Source organism: Vulpes lagopus, chromosome 4 (genome assembly GCF_018345385.1).
Source record: "Vulpes lagopus strain Blue_001 chromosome 4, ASM1834538v1, whole genome shotgun sequence".
NCBI lineage: Eukaryota > Metazoa > Chordata > Mammalia > Carnivora > Canidae > Vulpes > Vulpes lagopus.
In genome coordinates, this window is record NC_054827.1 from 46,469,554 (window position 1) to 46,493,717 (window position 24,164).

At 57.0% G+C, this 24,164-nt stretch overlaps 2 protein-coding genes across 2 annotated transcripts in view; both read left to right on the forward strand.

The window, feature by feature from the left end:
• Positions 1-704: 704 nt before the first annotated feature.
• NPC1L1 (NPC1 like intracellular cholesterol transporter 1) lies at positions 705-17,457 on the forward strand. Its single transcript, XM_041751596.1, has 19 exons — positions 705-896; positions 1,633-3,158; positions 5,198-5,298; positions 5,644-5,816; positions 5,988-6,116; positions 6,351-6,533; positions 6,865-6,979; positions 7,065-7,192; positions 7,763-7,900; positions 8,102-8,191; positions 13,481-13,671; positions 13,821-13,945; positions 14,460-14,586; positions 14,698-14,753; positions 15,418-15,568; positions 15,656-15,887; positions 15,960-16,073; positions 16,151-16,313; positions 16,743-17,457. Exons 1-19 carry the CDS (start codon positions 843-845, stop codon positions 16,916-16,918), a joined length of 3,972 nt encoding a protein of 1,323 aa, XP_041607530.1. The 5' UTR covers positions 705-842; the 3' UTR covers positions 16,919-17,457.
• A 3,539-nt stretch (positions 17,458-20,996) lies between these two features.
• The window catches only part of NUDCD3 (NudC domain containing 3), a 58,422-nt gene continuing 55,254 nt past the window's right edge, over positions 20,997-24,164 (forward strand). The window contains exon 1 of the mRNA XM_041751614.1: positions 20,997-21,431. Coding sequence (XP_041607548.1) covers positions 21,240-21,431 — 192 coding nt within the window. The 5' untranslated portion in view covers positions 20,997-21,239. The remainder of the gene's footprint in view (positions 21,432-24,164) is intronic.

The following is a 24,164-nucleotide window of genomic DNA, read 5'->3' on the forward strand; positions in this document are numbered from 1 at the left end:
GGGCCAAGGTCTGGTCCACCTGGTGATAGGGAGAGCCCGAGGGAGGGAGCAGAAGGTGAGTACGGTGCACCTGTGTTGTTTGCGTGGGGCTCCCAGGGACACTGTGCTCCTGCAGGGTTGGCGGGGACAGGCCTGGCCCAGGGACAGAAGGGAGGGGGACGGGGCAGAGGAGCCGGGCAGGCGGAGGAGGCTTTTGCATCTGGGATCTCTGTGCACTGTCAGGCCTTGGGAAACTGAACTTCCCCCTCCACCCAGAGGAGGATGATTGTCACTGGTCACTCCACCTCTAACTACCCCCTCTGTTATCAGGCTGTTAATATTAATTAACAACAGTTGCTAAGGTTGGCAGTGCAAGGTGTGTCCCAGGAGCTGGCCTGGTCCCAGGAGGGGGCCGGGCACAGAGGGGCTCTGAGGCTGGGCGGTCTGCATGTGGGCGGGGTGGGAGCGTGGGGGTGTGGAGGGCCAGTTCTCGCTTCAGGAAGTAGGTGAAGGGGAGACACCCCCCCTCCCCGCACCTCACCAGGAGGCTCATTGAGAGGGTGAGACAAAGCCAGGACGATGTCACCAGGAGGCTCATCAAGAGGGTGAGACAAAGCCAGGACAGAGAAGGTGGATCATTAACTAGCTGGCAGCCGTGGGAGGTGTGGGGCTCAGCCCCATTGGTCACAGATAAGTCAGGCCAGGCTGTCCCTCATGGGGAGGCTGCCTTGCTGCGCACCCCCAGTTTAAGTACATGAGCTGCTTAGGCACGCACTCTGTGTCCCCAAGAGCCAGAGCTTAGCTGTCCCCGGCTGTCCCTGTGGCCTAGGCCCACTGCCCTCGGACCCCTTCCCTGCACAGGGATGGCGGACACTGGCCTGAGGGGCTGGCTGCTATGGGCACTGCTCCTGCGTGTGGTGAGTCTCGGTGTTCCCGAGAGGGGTGCGGGGCGGGGTCCTGGGTGGCCCACATCCCCAGGTCATGGCTTAGGTGGACCCAAGAGTTGGGGCCTGGGGATGACGGAGTGCCTCCCATCGCCGGTGCGCCATGGGAGTCCTGGCCTGAGGTGGCCAGCAGAGGGGTCAGGGAGGGTCCAGTCCTGGAAGGCTGTTGGGGTGGGGTCGGGGGGATCACCTGGTGAGCCTTTAGTTCCTGGGGGAGCTCTGGGGGCTCTTACCTCAGGTTTCTCTGTGACTCCCAAGTCTGGGAGGACGGGTGAAGGCTTTCGGCCCCAAGCAGATGAGGGCAGGGAAAGCTCTGCACAGAACGTCTGAGAGGGGCCCTGGGCCCCCGGGTGTGGGCTGCAGCTCGGGCAATGGCAGCCACCTTCGAAGCAACACTGCCCCGAGGGCACAGGGCCACCTGGACTCAGTTCCCAGCCTGGCCCGGGCCACCGTGTCTCAGCAGGACTACAGAGCCGCCTCCAGCCCATCCCACTCTCCCCACCTGTCCCCTTATCGTCCAATGTGACCGTCCGGCCCTCTCCCCCTCTTCAGTGACCCCCTTCCTCAGGATGAAGGCCCAGACACTGTGGAGACACCCTGCCCCTGCCGGGGCCTCCCGCTGGGCACCCTGTACCTGCCCCCACTGCCCAGAGCCTCCCGAAGCGCTGCCTGGCGCCGGGGCCTGCAGTGATGTCGTCCCGCCCCGCAGGCCCAGAGTGAGCTGTACACACCCATCCACCAGCCTGGCTACTGCGCTTTCTACGACGAGTGTGGGAAGAACCCGGAGCTGTCTGGGGGACTGGCGCCTCTGTCTAACGTATCCTGCCTGTCCAACACGCCCGCCCCCCGTGTCACTGGTGAGCACCTGACCCTCCTACAGCGCATCTGCCCCCGCCTCTACACGGGCACCACCACCTATGCCTGCTGCTCCCCCAAGCAGCTGCTGTCCCTGGAGACGAGCCTGGCGGTCACCAAGGCCCTCCTCACCCGCTGCCCCACCTGCTCCGACAACTTTGTGAACCTGCACTGCCAAAACACCTGCAGCCCCAACCAAAGTCTCTTCATCAACGTGACCCGCGTGGCCGGTGGCGGGGGTGGCCGGCCCCAGGCTGTGGTGGCCTATGAGGCCTTCTACCAGGACAGCTTCGCCCAGCAGACCTACGACTCTTGCAGCCGGGTGCGCATCCCTGCGGCTGCCACGCTGGCCGTGGGCACCATGTGTGGCGTTTATGGCTCCACCCTCTGCAACGCTCAGCGCTGGCTCAATTTCCAGGGGGACACTTCGAATGGTCTGGCTCCCCTGGACATCACCTTCCACCTGATGGAGCCCGGCCAGGCCCTAGGGAGTGGGATGCAGGCTCTGACCGGGGAGATCAGGCCCTGTAACGAGTCCCAGGGTAATGGCACAGCGGCCTGCTCCTGCCAGGACTGTGCTGCGTCCTGCCCCACCATCCCCCAGCCCCAGGCCCTGGACTCCACCTTCTACCTGGGCGGGCTGGCAGGTGGGCTGGCCCTTGTCATCATCCTCTGCTCTGCTTTTGCCCTGCTTACCACCTTCCTGGTGGGTACCCACCTGGCCTCCTCCTGTGGCAAGGACAAGATGCCAGACCCCAAGGCAGGCATGAGCCTGTCTGACAAACTCAGCCTCTCCACCAATGTCATCCTTAGCCAGTGCTTCCAGAACTGGGGCACATGGGTGGCCTCGTGGCCGCTGACCATCCTGTTGGTGTCCATCGCCGTGGTATTGGCCTTGTCAGGAGGCCTGGCCTTTGTGGAACTGACCACGGACCCCGTGGAGCTGTGGTCGGCCCCCAGCAGCCAAGCCCGGAGCGAGAAGGCCTTCCACGACCAGCATTTTGGCCCCTTCCTCCGAACCAACCAGGTGATCTTGACGGCTCCCAACCGGCCCAGCTACCACTACGACTCCCTGCTCCTGGGGCCCAAGAACTTCAGTGGGGTCCTGGCCTCTGACCTCCTGCTGGAGCTGCTGGAGCTGCAGGAGACGCTGCGGCACCTCCAGGTGTGGTCGCCCGAGGAGCAGCGCCACATCTCGCTGCAGGACATCTGCTTCGCGCCCCTCAACCCTCACAATGCCAGCCTCTCCGACTGCTGCATCAACAGCCTCCTGCAGTATTTCCAGAGCAACCGCACGCACCTGCTGCTCACGGCCAACCAGACGCTGACGGGCCAGACCTCCCAGGTGGACTGGAGGGACCACTTTCTCTACTGTGCTAAGTGAGTCCCCCCGCGGTCAGCTGCAGCCAGGGCTGCCGTGTGCAGCCAGGCCCCGTGGTCCTGCCTGGCTCCGCATGTCGTATGTCGTATGTCGGTCTCAGGGGCTGCGACACACCCTTTCTCTCCCTGCCCCCCTCTAAGCCCCACTCCCTCAGGGCTTCCCACCCGCTGTTGCAGATTTGCCCGGGGCCATCGTGGCCTCTCCAGTTCTGGCTCCGCCTGGCCATAGCAGTGGCATCATTGCCCATTCTTGCTTTGTGTGTCACAGAGCTGTGCGATAGCCCCATACGCGCATGCCTCCGCTTGGGGGCCTGTGAGGTGCCCTGGGATCAGGGCAGGGTCCCCCTATCAGGCGGTAGCCACATGCCTGGCTGCCTGCACTGTGCCATGGTGTACCCAAGACGCTAACGAGGCCTCAGGGCTGGGAGGGAGGGCTCTGGAGCCCCGCGCCCTGAGGGCAGCAGGTGGGCAGGCGGTGGCCCGGGCTCTCTGAGGCTGCAGGGGCGGAGGTCCTTGACATCTGGTCTTGGGCCTGCTCACACTCTGACACAGGACCCGAGTCCCCAGAGAGCCCTGGCCTGGGCAGAGGTTCTTTCTGTTGACATCTACCCCATGAGAAAGCGAAGCTGAGAAATGAAAGAATATGTATTAATTCTTTAAAAATGACAAGAGTAAGCCCGTTACACATCAACAGAGGTAGTACAGTATCCTGCTTAGTAGAAGGCAGCTGGATTCCGGCATCTGTGTGTGGCCTGTTGGTTGTAGTACAGTGAGAACACCTGGCTCTGCACCTGTGTGGCCAGACGAGGGAGCCACGCTGTGACAGCCTTTGCACGTCCTTGGGAGTCACCTACGATACCTCACCCAAGTCAGCAGGTGGTTTTTAACTAGGTGTTAGTTGCAACATGGAATCTGAAACCATGTGGGTGAACTTTCTGTGCCCCTTATACGTGAGGGCAAACAAGGGGGGAAAAGGCAAACAGGATCTCAATATTATTATGAAAATAGTCTTGTCCTTGATGCCCCTGGAAAGGGTGTCCAGGACTCCTAGGCTCTGACGCCACAATGAGAACCATGGGATTAAATGGGAGACCCAGGGCTCCACCCCTTGGGGAAGCCCACGTTTGGGCCACTTCCCAGAGTCTGTGTCTTGGCCCCTGTTGGCCCTGAGAGGTGGTGGGTCAGGGAGGAAGCTCTGGCCACAAGTCCCATCCTCATGCTGGCTTTATTTTGATTTTGGACGCTCACAACTCTTGGGTGGTCTGGTTATCCCCATTCCAGAGACAGGAAAACTGGGGCCCAGGGGTGGTGAGCAGCTCAAGGTCACACAGCAACGAGGGTGCCTAGGACAGCTGGTGAGCGACGTGCTCACTCATAAAGAGCACTTCGGGGGATCCCTGGGTGGCTCAGCAGTTTGGCGCCTGCCTTTGGCCCAGGGCGCGATCCTAGAGTCCTGGGATCGAGTCCCACGTCGGGCTCCCTGCATGGAGCCTGCTTCTCCCTCTGCCCATGTCTCTGTCTCTGTCTCTCTCTCCCCCTGTCTACTATAAATATAAATAAATAAATCTTTTAAAAAAAACCATTAAAAAAATAATAAAGAGCACTTTGTCCAGGAGCCCAATACGTGCTGGCAGGAAGGCAGGAAGGCTCGGTAGAGATGTTCCCAAGGTGGCAGGGCTGCTCATCTGCCTGCAGGGCAGGAGCATCTGAACTCAGGGTCTGCAGGGGTCCAGGCTGGTGGGGGAGGAGGCTGAGCAGCTCAAGGCCCGCGCAGCCACCCTGTAGGAGTCCAGGGGCTGTGTGTGTGCATGTGTGTGTGATGCTCACCCACCTCCTTGTCTGGGATGCAGCCCAGAGCCCTCAGCCTCAGGCAGGTATGAGAGGAGAGCTCTGGTTCACTGTGGGTTGGGACTCAGGAAATCTTGTTGGGAGAAATGGTTCTGACCGTGGGGTCAGGTGCTGGTGCTGGCAGCCTGGGGCTGGGTGCCAGGCCTGGCAGTGGGCACAGGGCCAGGAACAGTCCTTCCTTCTCCCCCCAGCGCCCCACTCACCTTCAAGGATGGCACAGCCCTAGCCCTGAGCTGCATGGCTGACTATGGGGGCCCTGTCTTCCCCTTCCTTGCCGTGGGTGGCTACAAAGGTAAGCCGGGTGGCCCTGGGGAGGCCAGCGAGGGGGTGAGATGGGGCAAGGGCAGTGGGCAGGAGGGAGGGAATAGTGATGGATTCTTGCTGCCTGGGGGTGGCCAGGCTTGGGAGGGGCACGGGGCCGCAGACCTGGCACGTCCTCTAGCTTCTCCTAGCCTGCCCAGGTCCTCTGGTCTGTGCTTGGGTTCACACGTCTTGCCCTTGGCTGAAAGAGGGAAATTGGGTGGAGGGTTGGACAAGGACTTAAATATGGAAGGTTGGGGAGGGGAGCAGGGGTGAGGCTGGAGAGGAAGGGGAACAGGGGCAAGGAAGGAGGGTGGCTGAGCATTTCTCATCCCAGGGAAGGACTACTCTGAGGCAGAGGCCCTGATTATGACCTTCTCCCTCAACAACTATGCCCCTGGGGACCCCCGGCTGGCCCACGCTAAGCTCTGGGAGGCAGCCTTCTTGGAGGAGATGAAAGCCTTCCAGCGGCGGACAGCTGGCACTTTCCAGGTCACGTTCATGGCTGAGGTAGGCTTTGGGGTCCCTGGCTCTGCAGAGTGGGTGCCCATGTCCCCGGCCAGCCTCCCTCTTCCTGAGCAGCCCTGGGCCCGCCTGTCTGGGAGTACGGGACTCTGCAGTCTCCTGCAGGGGCTCTGGGAGCCTGTGGGTCAGCGGGGCTGGGGGGTCGTGTGTCCGCAGCGCTCCCTGGAGGACGAGATTAACCGCACGACTGCGGAGGACCTGCCCATCTTCGGAGTCAGCTACATCATCATCTTCTTGTACATCTCCCTGGCACTGGGCAGCTACTCCAGTTGGCGCCGGGTGCCGGTGAGAACCGCCAGAGGCACAGGGGGGCGGCCTGGCCGGGCAGGACATCCGGAACCCTCCCCTCAGTGGCTCCCCAAGGGGTTATGGTTCCTGGAAGCAGCCTGCTCTCAGAGAAGCTCCCCCGGAGCAGGCGCAGAGCTCACCTGTAGAATGCCCCACCTGTAGAGCTGACCTGTAGGCGCCGAGCTTGCCCGCCCTTCCGTAGCCAGGAGGCTGAGCCTGGTCCCATTGCAGGTGGACTCCAAGGTCACGCTGGGCCTGGGCGGGGTGGCGGTGGTGCTGGGAGCAGTGACAGCGGCCATGGGCTTCTTCTCCTACCTCGGCGTGCCGTCCTCCCTGGTGATCCTTCAGGTGGTGCCTTTTCTGGTGCTGGCCGTGGGCGCTGACAACATCTTCATCTTTGTTCTGGAGTACCAGGTGAGAGGGGGGCTCTCCTCCCAGCCCAGGTGCCACCCTGCAGTGAGTTGCCACACCTCCTCCTCCGGGCCCGCCCCGCCCCACAGTCCAGGCTGATCTAGCCTCTCCCGTTGGTGGCCATTGAGGGACCCAGGGATATGTCCGAACAAGCCTGCTACGGACACCCCAAAATGCACCAAGCGTGTCTCTGGGCCAGACCCCACAAAGTGGACAAGGCAGAGAGCGGAGACTTTGTGGGGGGATCTGCTCCTGATGGGAGAGTGGGAGTGCGTGCCCGCTCCCGGCTCCCTGCTCCTGGCTGGCTCTGCATGCTGTCCCTGACCTCCTGCAGAGGCTGCCCCGGAGGCCGGGAGAGCGGCGGGAGGCCCACATCGGCCGAGCGCTGGGCAGTGTGGCCCCTAGCATGTTGCTCTGCAGCCTGTCCGAGGCCATCTGCTTCTTTCTAGGTGAGCCGCGGCCGGAGGGAGGGGGCACTGCCTGTGGATGGCCCCCTTCCCGCCAGGCCCTGATTGTCACCCCTGCGTCCCCCAGGGGCCCTGACCCCTATGCCCGCCGTGAAGACCTTTGCCCTGACCTCGGGCTTTGCCATCGTCCTGGACTTCCTGCTGCAGGTGTCAGCCTTCGTGGCTCTGCTTTCTCTGGACAGCAGGAGGCAGGAGGTAGGGGGGCGCAGGGACCCCAGGCCTCACCTCCTGGGGGCGGGGCTTTATGTCCTGGAGCAGGCTCAGAGAGCTGTGCTTGGTGCAGGGGCAGCGTGCCTGTGGGCCACGTAGAAAAGTCATTGTGAAAAAAAAAAAAAAAAGAAAAGTCATTGTGTCTTGGTGGTTTATGGGAACATAAACAAACCTGCGAAGTGCAAAAAGGTCAAGGAAAAATGTAAGAGAGATGTTGGCAGGGGGCTGTCATTTGTGCGACAGCACAAAGTTTAGAGGTGTTGGATCAAGATAGAAAAGAAACCCAAGGGGATCCCTGGGTGGCACAGTGGTTTGGTGCCTGCCTTTGGCCCAGGGGTGATCCTGGACACCCGGGATCGAATCCCACGTGGGGCTCCCGGTGCATGGAGCCTGCTTCTCCCTCTGCCTGCGTCTCTGCCTCTCTCTATCTCTCTCTGACTATCATAAACAAATAAAAAAAAAAAAAAAAAGAAAAGAAACCCAAACAGCGCAGCACCCGGCACGTCCCTGCGGGGGGCTGCTTGGGGACCACCTGCAGGGGCTGCCTCCCCCCAGGCCTCCCGCTTGGACGTCTGCTGCTGCGTGAGCGCCCCGAAGCTGCCCGCACCCGGCCAGAGCGAGGGACTCCTGCTCCGAGTCTTCCGCAAGTTCTACGTCCCAGTCCTGCTGCACCGGGTGACACGGGTGGTGGTGGTGAGTGGGGCTGGAGGCCGGGGTGGGTGGGCCTGGGGGTGTGGGTGGGCCTGGGAGTGTGTGTGGGGGCTAGTGGGGCTGCGGGGGCGGGCTGCGTGGCTGGTGGGGCTGGGGGTTGGGGGGGGTGGCGCGGCGGTCGGAGGCAGGGCAGGGGCGGGGGTGGGAGGGTCTGCTCAGCCTCCCCCCCCAACCCCTCCTCAGCTGCTGCTGTTCACCGGCCTCTTCGGAGTGGGGCTCTACTTCATGTGCCACATCCGCGTGGGACTGGATCAGGAGCTGGCCCTGCCCAAGGTGAGGCGCACCCCACCACCTCTGCTCGCGGCCGCGCTCCCCTGGGTCCGGGAGGGTCAGCGACCCCGCGCGGGGCAGGGCCGGGACAGCAGCCGACTCCGCGCCCCAAGGACCAGGCGCAGGGTGGCCTCGGGCCGCGGGCCTGGGGGGGGAGCGGGCGCGCCGCGCTGGCCGGGGAGCTGGGCGTGCAGGCGGAGTGAGCGGCCGCCCTGGGCCTGCCCGGTACTGGGCACGCCGCGTCCTCAGGCCTGGATCCGCAGCGCCGGCGTCGGGGCCCAGGCCCCCCAGCAGGGTCAGGGGCGCCAGGGGTCTGAGAGCCTGGTGGGTGGAAGACGGCTGTGAGGGGTCCGAGCACCCGTAGTACCGGAGGAGGGTGGAGGTGAGGGTACCCCACCTGCCAGAACACCCCCTGCTCCCCTCGCCACCCAGCACTGGAGCCCCACACTGTGTGTCCTGTGTGCGGTCGTCTGCTCAGCATCACCTGTGCCGGGTCCCTCCAGGCCGAGGGGTTCATACTACGCGAGCACACGCATACACACCCCATCTGGTTTACACATTGCTTGCCTGCTGCAGACTGGGGTTCCCTTTTTCTGAGAGGTTGGGAATGAGGCTGCCTTGAATGTGGGTGCACAGTGACTTCTTCTCAAACCTGCTTCCTTTGGGTGTGTTTCCAGAGGTAGAACTGCTGGATTGCAGGATGATTCTGATTTTAATTGTTTTGAGGAGCCACCAGACTGCTTGCCGTGAAGCTGTTCTATTTCGCATTCCCTGCAGAGGTGCACCAGGGCTCTGGTGTCTCCACATCAACACTTGTTTCTGGCTTTTTTTTCTTTCTCTGTTTCGATGGCAGCCATCCCCACAGGTGTGAAGGGGCATCTCCGTGCAGTTTTGACCTGCTTTGCCTAATAAGTGGCAATGCTGAGCATCTTTCCATGTGCTCACTACCTATTGGTGGGTCTTTGAAGAAAGGGCTGGTCAAGTCTTTTGCTTATTTCTGAAACAACTTGTTTGTTGTGGTTTGGTTTCTTTGTGAATTTTGGGAGTTCTCTAGATATTCTGGGTATTAATCCCTTATCAGGTACATGATGCAAATGTTTTCCGCATTTCTATTGGTTGCCTGTCCTTTTTTTTTTTAAGATATTGTTTTTTTTTTTTTTTAAAGTGTTTTTTTTTTTTTTTAATTTTTATTTATTTATGATAGGAACACAGTGAGAGAGGGGCAGTGACACAGGCAGAGGGAGAAGCAGGCTCCATGCACCGGGAGCCCGACGTGGGATTCGATCCCGGGTCTCCAGGATCACGCCCTGGGCCAAAGGCAGGCGCCAAACCGCTGCGCCATCCAGGGATCCCGATATTGTTTATTTATTTGATAGAGAGCAAGAGCACAAGCAGGGGGAGGGGCAGAGGCAGAGGGAGAAGTAGACTTCCTGCTGAGCAGGGAGCCTGATGTGGGACTTGATTCCAGGACTCTGCGATCATGACCTGAACTGAAGGCAGATACTTAACTGACTCAGCCACCCAGGTGCCCCAGAGCATGCGACTCTTGATCTTGGGGTCATGAGTTCAGGCCCCATATTGGGTGTGGCAATGACTTAAAAATAGTCTTCAAAAAATTTATTTTTCAAAAAGTCCAATTTGCCTATTTTTCTTTTTGTTAACTGAGCTTTTGGTGTCATTCAAGAAATAATTACCAAATCCAGTATCCTGAACTTTTTCCCCTGTTTTCCTCTAAGGGTTTCACAAATTCAGCTCTTCAGTGTTGGATCCACTTTGAGTTAATGTTTGTACATAGTCATGTATTTTTTTCTTTCTTCCTTTCTCTTCTTTCTTTTTTTCTTCTTTCTTTCTCTCTCTCTTTCTTTCTTTCTTTCTTTCTTTCTTTCTTTCTTTCTTTCTTTCTTTCGTAGGCTCCATACTCAGTGTGGAGCCCAGCCTAGTGCAGGTCTTTTAGTGGTAAGTTTTGAAATCAGGAAATGTGAGTCCTCCAATTGTTTTTTTAAAGATTTATTTTGTTTGAGAGAGATAAAGAGATAGAGATAGAGCAAGCATGTGTGCAAGAGCAGGGGAGGGGTAGAGGGAAATACCCTAAGCTGGCTCCGCACTGAGTGCGGAGTGCAGTGTTGGACTTAATCTCTCAGCCCTGAGATCATGAGCTGAATCAAAACCAGGAGTTGGTGGGGATCCCTGGATGGCTGGGGATCCTTGGGTGGCTCAGCGGTTTGGCGCCTGCCTTTGACCCAGGACGTGATCCTGGAGACCCGGATTGAGTCCCATGTCGGGCTCCCTGTGTGGAGCCTGCTTCTCCCTCTGCCTGTGTCTCTGCCTCTCTGTCTCTCTCCCTCTCTATGTCTATCATGAATAAATAAATAAATCTTTAAAAAAAGATTAAAAAAAACAAACAAAAAAAATAGGAGTTGGATGCTTAATGGACTGAGCCACTGGGGCGCCCCCTGAGTCCTCCAAATTTATTCTTTTATTTATTTATTTATTTATTTATTTATTTATTTATTTATTTAAAGATTTTATTTATTTATTCATGAGAGAGAGGGGAGGGGCAAAGACACAGGCAGAGGGAGAAACAGGCTCCATGCAGGGAGCCCAATGCGTGTCTTGATCCTGGGACTCCAGGATCATGCCCCGGGCTGAAGGCAGTAATAAACCACTGAGCCACCCAGGCTGCCCCTTATTCTTCTTTTAAAGAATGTTTTGGCTATTTGGAGTCCCTTGTGAATTTTAAGATGGATTTTTCTATATCTGCAAGAAACGCCATTGGGATCTTAACAGGATTGCATTGAATCTGGAGACTTTCTAGCAGCCTGTACGATATTCAGTCTTCCAGCCCATAAACGCAGATGTCTTCCACTTATCTGTGTCTTTAATTTCTTTCGGCAATGCTGCCTGGTTGACAGAGTGCAGGTCTTTCACCCCTTGGGTGACATTAATTTCTAAGTACTTTATTATTTTATGCTGCTGTCACTGGACATTCCCTAGTTCCCTCTTTGGGTTATTCATGATTCATGTATAGAAAGACCAAAAAAAAAAAAAAGACCACTGATTTCTGTGCATTGATCTTGTAACTTGCAACCTTGCTGAATTTATTTACTAGTTTTAAGGGGCTTGGGTAGACTTTTGGAGTTTCATGTACAGAATGTCATGTAACCTACGGCCAGAATTTTTCATGTAGTCCTTGTACTTTTCAGCTCCAAAATTTCCTTTTGGGTTCTGTTGCATATTTTCTATTTGTTCATCATTCCATTTTGTTCACACTTTTCTTTTCTTGGTTTTGTCCGAATTTTATTTTAGCTTTTCGAGCATCCCTAAGACAGGCATTTTAAAGTTTTCATCTGATGCGTCCACCATGTGGTGTTTCTCGAGGAGGTCATCTGTTGATAAATGTTGGTTCCTAGGTATGGGCCCTACTTTCCTGATTGTGTGTCTATGATGTTTGTTGAAAAATGGACAGTTGAGTCTTCTTTTTTTAAAAGATTTTATTTATATATTCAAGAGAGAGAGAGAGAGAGAGAGAGAGAGAGAGGCAGAGACACAAGCAGAGGGAAGCAGGCTCCATGCTGGGAGCCTGACGTGGGACTCAATCCCGGGTCTCCAGGATCATACCCCGGGCTGAAGGCAGCGCCAAACCGCTGGGCCATCGGGGCTGCCCACAGTTAAGTCTTATATGGTGATTCTAAAGATCAGATTCTCCCCCTTCCCTGAGATATGCTTTTTTTAAAAAGTGACTGTTGCTGGTGTTTCTGTCCTGGAGATTAGCCTGGGGTACAGAAGGATAGTCTTATCAGGTCATTTCTGAGCCCAAGCCTCTCCCTCGTAACGGGAGGTAACTTCTCTTGTATTTGTGATTGCCTTTGAATGTCCCATTCCTGAAACATCTGGCTGCCAAAAGGGGAAAAAGGGAAAACACAAAGAGAAAAATTAATAAACTGGTCACTGGTCACTTAAAGCTCTCAGCAGATGTGCCAGGCTGAGGCCAGGGAGCTTATGGCAGCAGCCCGACTGTACCAGTGAGGCTGGAGCAGCGGTCAGCTATCAGAATGCAATCCGCGATCTTTAGGGGCTTGGGGTTCTCGTGTTCCATGCTGGACCCCTCAAGCTGGGTGCAAAGTGCCTGCGTGTGGCCAGGTAGCTGCTGCAATGCTGAGAGCTGAAGGCAGGTGACGTCGAGCACAATTCGCCTTCCAGACTTTTCCCTGGGAGCTGCGAGCCCTCGGCAGAGCCTGTGGCTGCACACCGTCTCTCTCAGACAGGTGCTGCCAGCAGAGTGGTGTCCAGGTGGGGGATGGATTCCTGGTACCTTCGACTCCACTTTCTCTCACACCACTCCCAGGCTGTATGTTTTAGAAGAAGCGAACAGATCATGCAGCTGCCTGATACACAGCCTTGAGGGTGTGCACGTGGGTGTTTACACGTGGGCATGCGTGTGGGCTTTGGTCACACACCAGCTTGTTAGGCTGTCGCTGCAGCAAAATGGGGATAATGGGAAGGGGCAACGTTACATGTACATGAATGTGTGTGTGTGTGTGTGTAAGAGAGAGAGAGAATGTTCATGCATGTTGGAACCTGGTGTTCTGTGCTTATACCTACATGCATGTGCTCTGTGGGTGTACCTGTTATCACACCAGGATGTGTGTACCTCTGAGTATGCACTTCTGTGAGCCTGTGCATGTACTTCTGTGATTGTGCACCTCTGTGTGTGCATCTCTGTGAATGTTCATGTAACTTTGTGTGTGTGCACCTCTGTCATTGTGTACCTCTGTGGGTGTGCATCTACCTCTGTGAATGGGCACCTCTGTGGGTGTGTGTGTACATCTGTGAGTGTGCACCTCCATGGATGTGTGTGCATATCTGTGAGTGCGCAGCTCCATGGGTGTGGGTGCACCTCCGTGAGTGAGCGTGCACCTCCGTGTGTGCACCTCTGTGTGTATGCACGTCTGTGGGTGTGTACCTCGGTGAGTGTGTGCGCACCTCTGTGGGTGAGTGTACACCTCTGTGAGTGTGCACCTCTTTGAGTGTGCACCCCCAGGACCATATGTGCACCTCCATGAGCATGTGTGCATCTCTGTGAGTGTGTACCTCTGTAGGTGTGCATGCACCCTCATGAGTATGCATGCATCTCTGAGTGTGCACCCCCATGAGTGCGTATGCACCTCCGTGTATGTGCACATCCATGAGTGTGTGTGCAGCTCCATGAGTGTGCACCCCCGTGAGCACAAGCCAGGGTGAGCCCCTCAGGAGGAGTCCGGCCCCAACCTCAGTGACCGCCTCTTGTTCCAGGACTCATACCTGCTGGACTATTTCTTCTTCCTGAATCGCTACTTTGAGGTGGGGGCTCCCGTCTACTTTGTCACCACGGGAGGCTACAACTTCTCCAGCGAGGCGGGCATGAATGCTGTGTGCTCCAGTGCCGGGTGCGACAGTTACTCCTTAACCCAGAAGATCCAGTACGCCACCGAGTTCCCTGAGGAGTAAGTGCCCGGCCTAGCCCTGTGTGCCCCCAGCCCCCCTTCCTGGCTGGCTCGACCCTACCCAGCTGCCCTCCTTCTGCCATGGGCTTGGGGGGTAGGCCACCTGGTTCGGTGCCCCCATCCCCAGCCTCCTCTCCCCTGCCCCTCAGGTCTTACCTGGCCATCCCTGCCTCCTCCTGGGTGGATGACTTCATCGACTGGCTGACCCCGTCCTCCTGCTGCCGCCTTTACGCCTTTGGTGCTAATAAGGACAAATTCTGCCCTTCGACTGTCAGTGAGTGCCGGGCCTCTGGGAGCTCCCACTTACCACAGCTTGGGGAAGCTGAGGCAGGAGGCAGGGGTATGGCTAGGCCCTCTTTGTTCCTCCTGTGATCTCTCAGGGCAGTGAGGGTGCAGGCACGGGCTGGGAGCACATGTGTGGGTTCCCACCCCCTGAGCTGTGATCTTGGCTTGCTGACACTCATGGGTGGTGGTGGGGAGAGCTGAGCTCAGCCTGTGGCTCTGGCCCCCCCATAGCTGCATTTGTAGGTGTAGTGGGAAGGCCCAAAGGGGGTCATTTCTTTGCCCCCCACGTTGCTTCCTCATCTGCCATAGTTGCTGGCAGTTTCCATGACCAAGAGGGGGAGTCCTCCTACAGAGATAAGTGCAAACACCTCCAGAGCACACCTGCCACACGTTTCAGTGGTGGAAGTGCCTGGGGACCCGGATGGGAATGGAGTGGAAGGGGCTAGAGAGCAGCAGTGCCGGCCCTGGGGGTGGCACTGCCCGGAGCCCCCCTCTCTTTGCAGACTCTCTAGCCTGCTTGAAGAACTGTGTGAACTTCACACTGGGCCCTGTCCGGCCATCCGTGGACCAGTTCCACAAGTACCTTCCCTGGTTCCTGAGTGACCCGCCCAACATCAAGTGTCCCAAAGGGTAAGCCTGGGGTGGGTGGGGAGCACAGCCACTTGGGTGCTGGAGTGTGGAGCGCAGACCATCGCGAGGATGGCTGTGGTCTCTGATGAAGCTTTTGCACTGGCCTTGCAGTGGGCTGGCAGCGTACAACACCTCCGTGCATTTGGGATCTGATGGCCAGGTTTTAGGTAAGCATGGCCTGAACCAGCAGCCCTGAGGGGTCACCAGCAGCCCCGGGGGAGAACCTCTCAATCTGCAAGCTTCTCCCCTTCCTTCTTCATGGGTGACTCCCACCTGCCCTGTCCTCAGAGGTGTGTTATACAGCAACCCCCTCCCCAAATCCTCAGTCAGGAAGACATTCCCAGACTCTTCCAGGGGTGGTGCCGCCCTGAGGAGTCACTCATACCTCTTTCTCACATTCACCAATTGCTCACCATGTGGCAGCTGGCTACATGGATGACTATTGCCCCTGCCCGGGGTCACCCTGCCCCGCTTCTGGATCTCCCCTCTGGGAAGATGCACATGGGAAGACTAATTGAATTAATTTGAAAAATATGATGCATGTTTTGAAAGCCTAGAGCGTAGCATTTGGCTTTATCTGGGAGTTGTCTTTAGGTGCAGCCATCAGAGGCAGGAGGAGTGGAGGCTCAAGGTGGGATGAGGGTGGGGGTGGGAGTAGGAGCCACTGTAGAGCTGTGGGTGAGACCCCAGCTCTGCGCCCCTTGCTCATGATATAAGATTATACCACTGCGGGGGCTGCTGAGCCCTGATGGCAGCAGGTATGCCCCAGGGTGTGAGGGCGCCCACAGCGGGGCCCTGACCTTGCCCTTCCTCCACCCCCGGCTGGCGTAGCCTCCAGGTTCATGGCCTACCACAAGCCGCTGCGGAACTCGGAGGATTACACTGAGGCCCTGCGGGTGTCACGGGCGCTGGCGGCCAACATCACGGCCCAGCTGCGGCAGGTGCCGGGCACCGACCCGGCCTTCGAGGTCTTCCCCTACACGTGAGTTCCAGCGGCGGCGGGGGCAGGGAGGGTCCCCTAGAAGGTGGCCACCACATGCCGCAGGGCTTACGGCGCTCCGCCCCACAGGATCACCAACGTGTTCTACGAGCAGTACCTGAGCGTGGTCCCCGAGGGCCTCTTCATGCTCGCCATCTGCCTGCTGCCCACCTTTGTAGTCTGCTGCCTGCTGCTGGGCATGGACCTACGCTCCGGCCTCCTCAACCTGTTCTCCATCGTCATGATCCTCGTGGACACCGTGGGCTTCATGGCCCTGTGGGGCATCAGCTACAATGCCGTGTCGCTCATCAACCTGGTCACGGTAAGCTGCCCTCCGCCTTGCAGAGACCCCGCACCCCCACTCTTGCTCGCCTAATGCCCCTCTCTGCCCCAGGCGGTGGGCATCTCCGTGGAGTTCGTGTCCCACATCACCCGCTCCTTTGCAGTCAGCACCCAGCCCACCCGGCTGGAGAGGGCCAAGGAGACCACCATCTCCATGGGCAGCGCGGTGAGTACGCCCGCCGGCCCCCGCGCCCCCTGCTTGCTACCCTGCGCCTGGCCTCACACCCGCCTGTGACCCTGCAGGTGTTTGCTGGCGTGGCCATGACCAACCTGCCGGGCATCCTCGTCCTGGGCCTGGCCAAGGCGCAGCTCATCCAGATCTTCTTCTTCCGCCTCAACCTCCTCATCACCGTGCTGGGTCTGCTGCATGGCCTGGTCTTCCTGCCAGTGGTCCTCAGCTACCTCGGTGAGAGGCACGGCTTCCTGAGTGCCCACTGGCCAGGGCCTCTCGCACCCCCGCACTCCTGCACCCAGTGGTCCCAGCCCAGCAGGGCCCGTTCACATAGCAGCCCTGCCCCCTATACCCCTATACCTCTGCACCCAGCCATCCCAGGTCAGCAGGCCCCCTGCCCTGCAGCCAGCCTCTCTGATACAGTGGGCCCTCCCTTCCTATTCCCCTCCACCACCACCCCTGCCCCTCTGTTTCCAGATCAGATCCCCTGCTGCCTGAGATCTCCTCTCTCCTTTCTTCCAGAACGTCCTGTGGCAGCACCCGGCAGGCCCTCCTTGCTGAGAGAAGCGGTCCCTCATTCTGTTGACAGACCAGGGCAGGGAGGACCCTCCTGCTTAGTGCAGGCCTCCCTGACCGGGGTCCTCTGTGGTTGTTCTCCTGCAGGGCCTGATATCAATGCAGCTCTCGTGCTGGACCAGAAGAAGACAGAAGAGGCCATCGGGGCCCCTGCCCACCTGGTCCCAACATCCACGGCCAGCTATGTCAACTACGGCTTCCAACATCCCGCCAACGGTGTAGTGGGCGACAGTTCTCTGCCCCACAGTGGACCGGACTTCTGATGAAGCCGGAGCCCCTGTGCTGGCTCACCAGCCCTGGGCCCGGGGGCCACTCAGGCTCCCTTGTGGGGGCCCCTTGACCCGTCCTCCCACTCAGGGTCTGGGAGAGGCTGTCCCCGTGGGAGTGCCTGTGCTGGGACATTCTGCAGCCACCAGGGTGCATCCATGAGGACACGATTATGCTGAAGGCGGCACATGGCAGTGTAAATGTGATCTGTTCCTGACCTGTCTCTTGGAGTTGGCGTGTCTTCCTCATGCAAGTTTTTAAACCTAAATTCCCTGTATCTATATGTAAACAATATATAGTAGTATTTCACATTTTGAAAAGTTTCATAAATGGTATCACTTGATGAATGCCACACACGTTAGATTCATTCACCTGGGTCCCTGTAGACCTCGCCCAGTCGCCGCGACAGCCCCACTGTATCCCACTGCGTGAGTGGACACAGCATTTCTGTCCTTTCCCCTGCTGGTGGGCACATTGTTCCCAACTACTTTTCTACTGTAGCTCCATAATCACTTATGTGGAATTCCCAAATCTCTGAAAATCTAGTTTGTCTTCTTTTTCTTTTGTACGTTTGGGAAAAACTCATTAGGTGCCAAAAACTGGCCAGACAAGATACATCTATTTATACTCTTTATGAATGGGGTACGTAGACCCCACGCTCTGCTTAACGTAAGTGGTCAGATATACTGGCACATGGGTGAGTCTGATTATCCCTTATGTGTGGCCACAAGCCCTGATGAAGCATATTATCTAAGGCAGGGTAAACATTACTTTTCTAAAAACCTGTAGGATTTCAGGTATAGAGCATGAACCTCTATGAGGCTGAGCATGTGTTTGCATATCTCCTGGTGTATGTGTGGGAGGGCTACCTGGAGGTGGTGTGTCTGAGGTCCTGTCTGGATACAGACAAAGCCTCCCCCCAAAGCTGCGCCCTATTCACGCTCCCACCACTACTACTCCCTGGACGGACAACACAGTATATCCCACCTGCTCTTTGGGGGAAAGGGTAGGATTACGGATGATTATCATTTTTAAGATACATTTCTAAAAAGAAAACTCTTTAACATTTTAGAGTAGTTTTAGATTTACATAAAAATTGCAAAGATAATACCGGGAGTTCTCATATACCTCACACCCAGTTTACCCAATTAACATATTATGTTTGTATAGCACATTCATCATCGTACAATTACTAAACCAGTATCATAATTACAACTAAAGTCCATGCTTTATTTAGATTTCCTTAGAGTTTACCTGGTGTCCCCTTTTCTGCCCCAGGATCCCATCCAGGAAAGCACGTGACATTAGTTGTTATGTCTATGTAGGCTCTTGGCTGTGAGAGTTTGTCAGACTTTCCTTGTTTACCATGGCCGTGATGCTTTCCAGGAGGACTGGTCGGGCAGTAGTAGTTTTGTAGAATATCCCTTAAATGGTATTGTCTGGTGTTTGTCTCCTAACTAGACTGAGGCTGTGGGTTTCTGGCTGAGAGATGGCAAAGGTGAGGCCCCTTCTCAGCAGATCACATAAAGGGTGCAGGCTATCACCGTGACTTCCCACTGCTGGCACCGACTCTTGTCGCCCTGCGAGGTCGTGTCTGTCCCGGGCCCTTCCCCTTCCCGTTCTGTCCATGCTGTGCTGTTTGGAGGGAAGCCACGATGCACACCCTCCACTAGGGCAGTGGGGAGTTATGTTCCACTTCCTGAAGGGTGGAGTTTTTACATAAATTTTTTAAGACTTTATTTATTCATGAAAGACAGAGAGAGAGAGAGAGAGAGAGAGAGGCGCAGAGACACAGGCAGAGGGAGAAGCAGATTCCATGCAAGGAGCCCGATGCGGGACTCAATCCTGGGACCCCAGGATCACACCCTGGGCAAAAGGCAGGCACTAAACTGCTGAACCACCCAGGGATCCCCTAGAACTTACATAAATTATTCAGAATTCCTCCCAATAGGACAGGTGTCTTTCCTCCACGTATTTATTTACTCAGTCTGCTGTGTGGACTCATGGCTATCCTTTTTGTAGTTTGGGTTCTGATGTGAAACTACTTCATTTTGTTGGTCAGATTGTTCTCTCTTGAGCCATTAGGAGCTCTTTCTCTTGGATCTTCTGTCTCTTTGCCATACTCCCGTCATGGAGGGGTTTTCCTGTTTTCCCTGCTCCCTGCTCTACAAGTTGGTCCAGGCTCAACTTGTATATTTTCTGCCCCCTTCCTAGAATCAGCCATTTCTCCAAAGAGTCCTGGCGCTTCAACTGGAGATGGGATTCGAACCCAGGACCCACATGCACTTTGCTGCTGAGACGTAGTTGCTCTAGAAAATATGCGTGTATAAACTAACACACGTGTGTGCACAGTTCTACGAATATTCCTGCATGTAGCTGTCTGTAGCTAGATTAAGCTAAGCTTAGGTTCATGCTGATGCCTCCAGCTCTAATTCATCAGCACATGGATCATTCTAGACTCCTCTCTGGCTTCTCTGTAACTTCCCATGCCAGGAGTGAGAAGCCTTACTCCAGCACCCACACAATTGCTTAATTACTTGCACTCTAGGTGTGTAGTATTTTCAGAGATGATAGCTGCCCCCCTCCCCAGGAAACATGTTTAGGATGAAGCGTCTCTTTTTAGCAACTTTTGCCTTTAGTCTCAGACTCCATTTCCAGAGTTACTTAGCTCAGCATCTTTTTTCTACCATCTACAGTTAGGCTGCTTCGTACATTTGTAGTATGGTTTATTTGGCCATATTCTGCATTCCAGTCTGATGTTAGGAAATCATGCATGTAAAAGATCCACTCAAAGTGCATTACAGACTGAGAGATATCAATGTGAGGATTAGGAAACATTTATTTATGTTTCAGATTCCACATTACAGCTGTTAACTACCACACGTTCAATTTTGGCCTCAAAAAATGATGCTTGTAGGGCAGCCCTGGTGGCACAGCAGTTTAGCGCCGCCTTCGGCCCAGGGTGTGATCCTGGAAACCCGGGATCGAGTCCCATGTCAGGCTCCCTGCAAGGAGCCTGCTTCTCCCTCGGCCTGTGTCTCTGCCTCTCTCTCTGTGTCTCTCGTGAATAAATAAATAAAATCTTAAAAAAAATGCTTGTATTTGAAAAGACAAACACTCCTCTCATTTCCAACTCCAATCTGCCTAAGACTGGGTTTCTTCATATGTTTCGATCAAAACGTATTGCAATGCAGTGAAAGCGAAAGGTGGGAGACTCTTGCTGTTTTCTATTAAGCCCAACACTAAAGACATTTGCGAAAAATGTAAAGCTATGCTACTCTTCCGGGTAAACTTCATTGCTTTGAAGAACATTATTTCTTCATAAAAATGTTAACACGTAATGTGCTTGTGTATGTTTTTTTAAAAAATGAATAAAAAATTTTAAATTCTGAGTTTTAACATCCGATATGCTAACTATAAGAAGGGCGCAGATAAAGTGCCTTTGGAGTCTTCAGTAAGCGGCAGGAGTGTGTGACGTCACTGCCCTAGGGCAATTCATCCGGGTCTAACTCCATCTACGGTTAATTGGAGCCCATGGACGGCGACGATGTACGCTCCTTTGCAGATCCTAGTTGCGGAGAGCGGCCAGCTGCGTACCCAACCTAGCAACCTCACTGTGGTTTCAAGGTCCTAGGGACCCAGCTCCTCCAGGGCTCTCAGAACCAGGGCATTGCCGCTGACGTCACTCACTCTGCCACCCGAGGGCAGCTCCGGCCGGGCCCCTCGTGCCCCAGAGCCAGCGTAGTGTCTGCAGCTTCCGGCAAGTTGCACTGGGCGGCCGAGGGCGTCACGTGAGCGCGGCGCGCGCAGGTGGACGAGTCACAGCCGCCTACACGTGTGCATCCCCAAGCCCCGAGCTGGTTGCGCAGCTCTAACCCCCCACACCCCCGCCCGGGCCACCCAACCCGCAGCGCCCTCCGCGCCCCCCGCCCCAAGGGGCGGTGCTCCGCCACCACGTGACAACAACGGGGCCCACGTGACGCGGCCCGAGCCACACCCCTTCCGCCCGTCTCCAACATGGCCGCTGGGCGCTCTCGGTCCCGCAGGTGCGGGCTTTCTGGCGCCTAGGAGCCACGTCGGGGCCCACGTGTGGTCCTCCGCGAGGCTGCCCGGGGAAGCCGGTCGGGCGGCGGGGGCGAGGCTCGCGGCAGGGTCGCCCCGGGGCCCACGGCCCGGCCCCGATAGCCGGGGGCCGGGCGGGCGCAGACCGGAAGTTGCGCCGGCGGCGGAGCCGTTACCGCAGCGTGCCGGAAGTGGCCGTGGGCCGGCGTCCGGGCCGCGCCCGCAGTGAGCAGCGTCCCTGCGGCCGGCGACGCCATGGAGCCTGGGGCGGCCGAACTGTACGACCAGGCCCTGCTGGGCATCTTGCAGCACGTGGGCAACGTCCAGGACTTCCTGCGCGTGCTCTTCGGTTTTCTCTACCGCAAGACCGACTTCTACCGCCTGCTGCGCCACCCGTCCGACCGCATGGGCTTCCCGCCCGGGGCGGCGCAGGCCCTGGTGCTGCAGGTAGCGCGCGGCGGGCTGGCTGGCCGCCCTGGCTCGGGGGGCGGGGGAGCCCGCCGCTCCCGGCCTCAGTTTACCCCTCGGGCTCCTGTCCGGCCCCGCCTCCCGCGCGCCGGCCCGTCGTGCGGGAGCGGCGGGCGCGCGGCCACTGGGGTGTGGGCGGGGGGCGGGAGGGGGGCGCCGGGAGAGAGCGCGAGTCCGGGCCGCAGCGGTGAGCAGGTGTTTCCGCCCTGTGCGTGCGTCGTCAGCCACCGCACGCAGGCCCGAGCCCCCGGCCCCGAGCCCCACCCCCAGCTCCTCCGGCCCCCGAGCCCCTCCGACCCCGAGCCCCCGCGGCGGGCCTCGCTCGGATCTCGTCTCCCCTTGCGCCGAGCTCGCTGCGGTCCAGGCGGGGACGGAGCCGCGCAGGCCCGCGGGAGGACAGGGCTGTTTGCGGGCAGCGACTTCGAGGCGGTTTGGGAGTCGCAGAAACGTGGTTGAGGGCAGGTGGGGCCGAGCTGGCAGGAACCTGAGAAGACGGAGCTGCTGGCGGTCCTCCCGCAGTCTGCGGTGCGCTGGCAGATGGCGTCCCCTGAAGTCAGGCTGGGCGCTGCGGGCGGGTCGGGTGTCCTGTTCCTCAGTGCTTGTGTGCAGACGCGCTCGGGGTTTCAGTGGCCAGCAGTGCCGTCCGGGTGGCCGGGAAGCTGCGGGTTGGTTGCCCGCGGGCCCTTAGGGAGGTCTCGGTGATGTAGAGCTTGTGCAGCCCAGTGTGGCCGGCGAGCTGCTTTCTCAGCAGGGTCAGGTGAAATCACCAAAGTCCTCGCGGAGCTGGAACTCACAGCTCCCTCTTGGTGATTTCGCATCCTTGTGCTCTACTACTTAGCCCGTGGCAGGCGGGGGGGCATTTGCATGTAGGAAAGACCCGGAGGAGCAGAAAGAACCATCACGGAGCACCTACCAGGCGCTAGTCCTCACCGACCTGAATGGTTGGTGTCTGCCCTCGTTTTACGGTCGGGGCGGTACCAGCGTGTAGAACACCTGTTACTTCCCAGACTGGATGGCCAGTTTAACCAGGGGAGTGGCAGCAAGGAGAGGGATGGATGGGAGAGGATCCGGGTGATTGGAATAAGGATGAGCGGTACCTGCACTGTTCGCTGAGTTGAGGAAGAAGAGCGTAGTTTTAGACAAGTTAGAATTTCAGGCCAGGCGTTAAGGGCGGGAGAGGAGGAACCAGGGTGGTTTAAGAGCAGCACCTTGGGGGACAATCCCAGTGGACAGATGGACAAGCATGGGGTTGCATGCGTGCTGGGGGGTGAGGGGAGTGGCGAATGCAGCAAGTTGCACAGAAATCCAGGGGTTGCTTTCCAGCTTTTCTGACGTTGATTCCCAACAGCCTGCGCTGCCCAGGGACCTTTCAGAAAGCAGACATGCCCCAGGTATTTTGTTGGGCGGTTGAGGGCGAGTCCTGGGAGCTGTAGTTCTGTGCACAGGGGCATTTGGCAGGAGGCTTGCAAAGGCAGGGTTAGCATTGGGCAGGGGCATGTTGTGCATGGGGCACGAAGATGCCGAGTCACCCTGAGAGACTCGCTGTGGCACTGTGGCTTAGGTCGTTTGCCTCCCAGGAGTTTTCTACTCTGCACCTTGCTTGGTAGAAGAGATTCTTCTGTGGCCACCCACCGACAGCATGTGTGTGGGGTCTCTTGCGAATGCAGGCAAAGAGGGTGGATGGGGCTGTTCGGATGCTCCACTATGGACCTTGAAGGTTTTCCGATGTTGTGGGGTTTGGAGTGTTGGTGTGGTGTGAGACTTTCCTGCTAGTTCTGAGGGCTTGGGCAGCCCAGATGCAGAGCTCTAAGGACCCTTCTTCAGTAGGAAAGAGCACTCCAGGCCAAGATGTTTTAGAATCTTTAGTTTAGAAGGACATTTCATTTGTTCCATTTGATACCCTGTGCTCATCCTGGGTCCAGTTTGAGAAGCCTGCTTGGTGAGGCCTGTTGCCTAAGAGTCAGGAAAGCTGGCTCCCTCTGGGCTCACTGAACCTGCTGGGAGAGTCCTGTCCTCTGTGTCAGCAGAGAAGGTTGACGGGAGGTCACAGCCCTGTCTGCCAGCCCCACAGTGCTGCGGTTGTAGAGTGCCAAGCCACGGGAGCCCCGAAGCAGGTGGCAGGTTAGAGGAGCTTGTGGGGGGCGGGGGGCAGAGTCAGGGCACCTCGAGGAGCTCAGGCCCTGCCCACATCCAGGGAAGTCCCAGGGAGGAGGGACAGAGAAGGACTGTTTTTTTTTTTTTGTGGAGTTAGAGGATGATGAAGGTCTGGGATGTCAAGAGGACGAGTGGCTCTAAGGGTGAAGTCGGTGCTGTCGCCACAGGGTGAGCAGTGTTGTTGGGTTCCTGGGAGGAGTAGAAGGGGTCTGGGATTGGTGCCTGGTTGCTGCTCTGGCATTGAGCGCTGCTGGGATGATTTCGTGCTTTCCTCTTTCACTGGCAGGGCGGAGGCCAAGTTCCTTATCTTCTCTGGGCTCAGTTTTTTCTCATCCTTGAAACGCCGGTGCTGTCTCTCTCATGGCATCTTCTTGATGGTTTGAGAGAACATAAAAGCCTTTGGATACTTCGGTAGTTAGCGATCTTCTGTTTTGTCTTCCTGCTCTGTGCTCCGAATGTAACTGTTTGATAGAAGTGTGTGTTCTAGCCGCAGGCAGTGGGGCTCCCTACCCATTTCTGAATGTGTCTTTATTTTTTTTTTATTTTTATTTTTTTTTA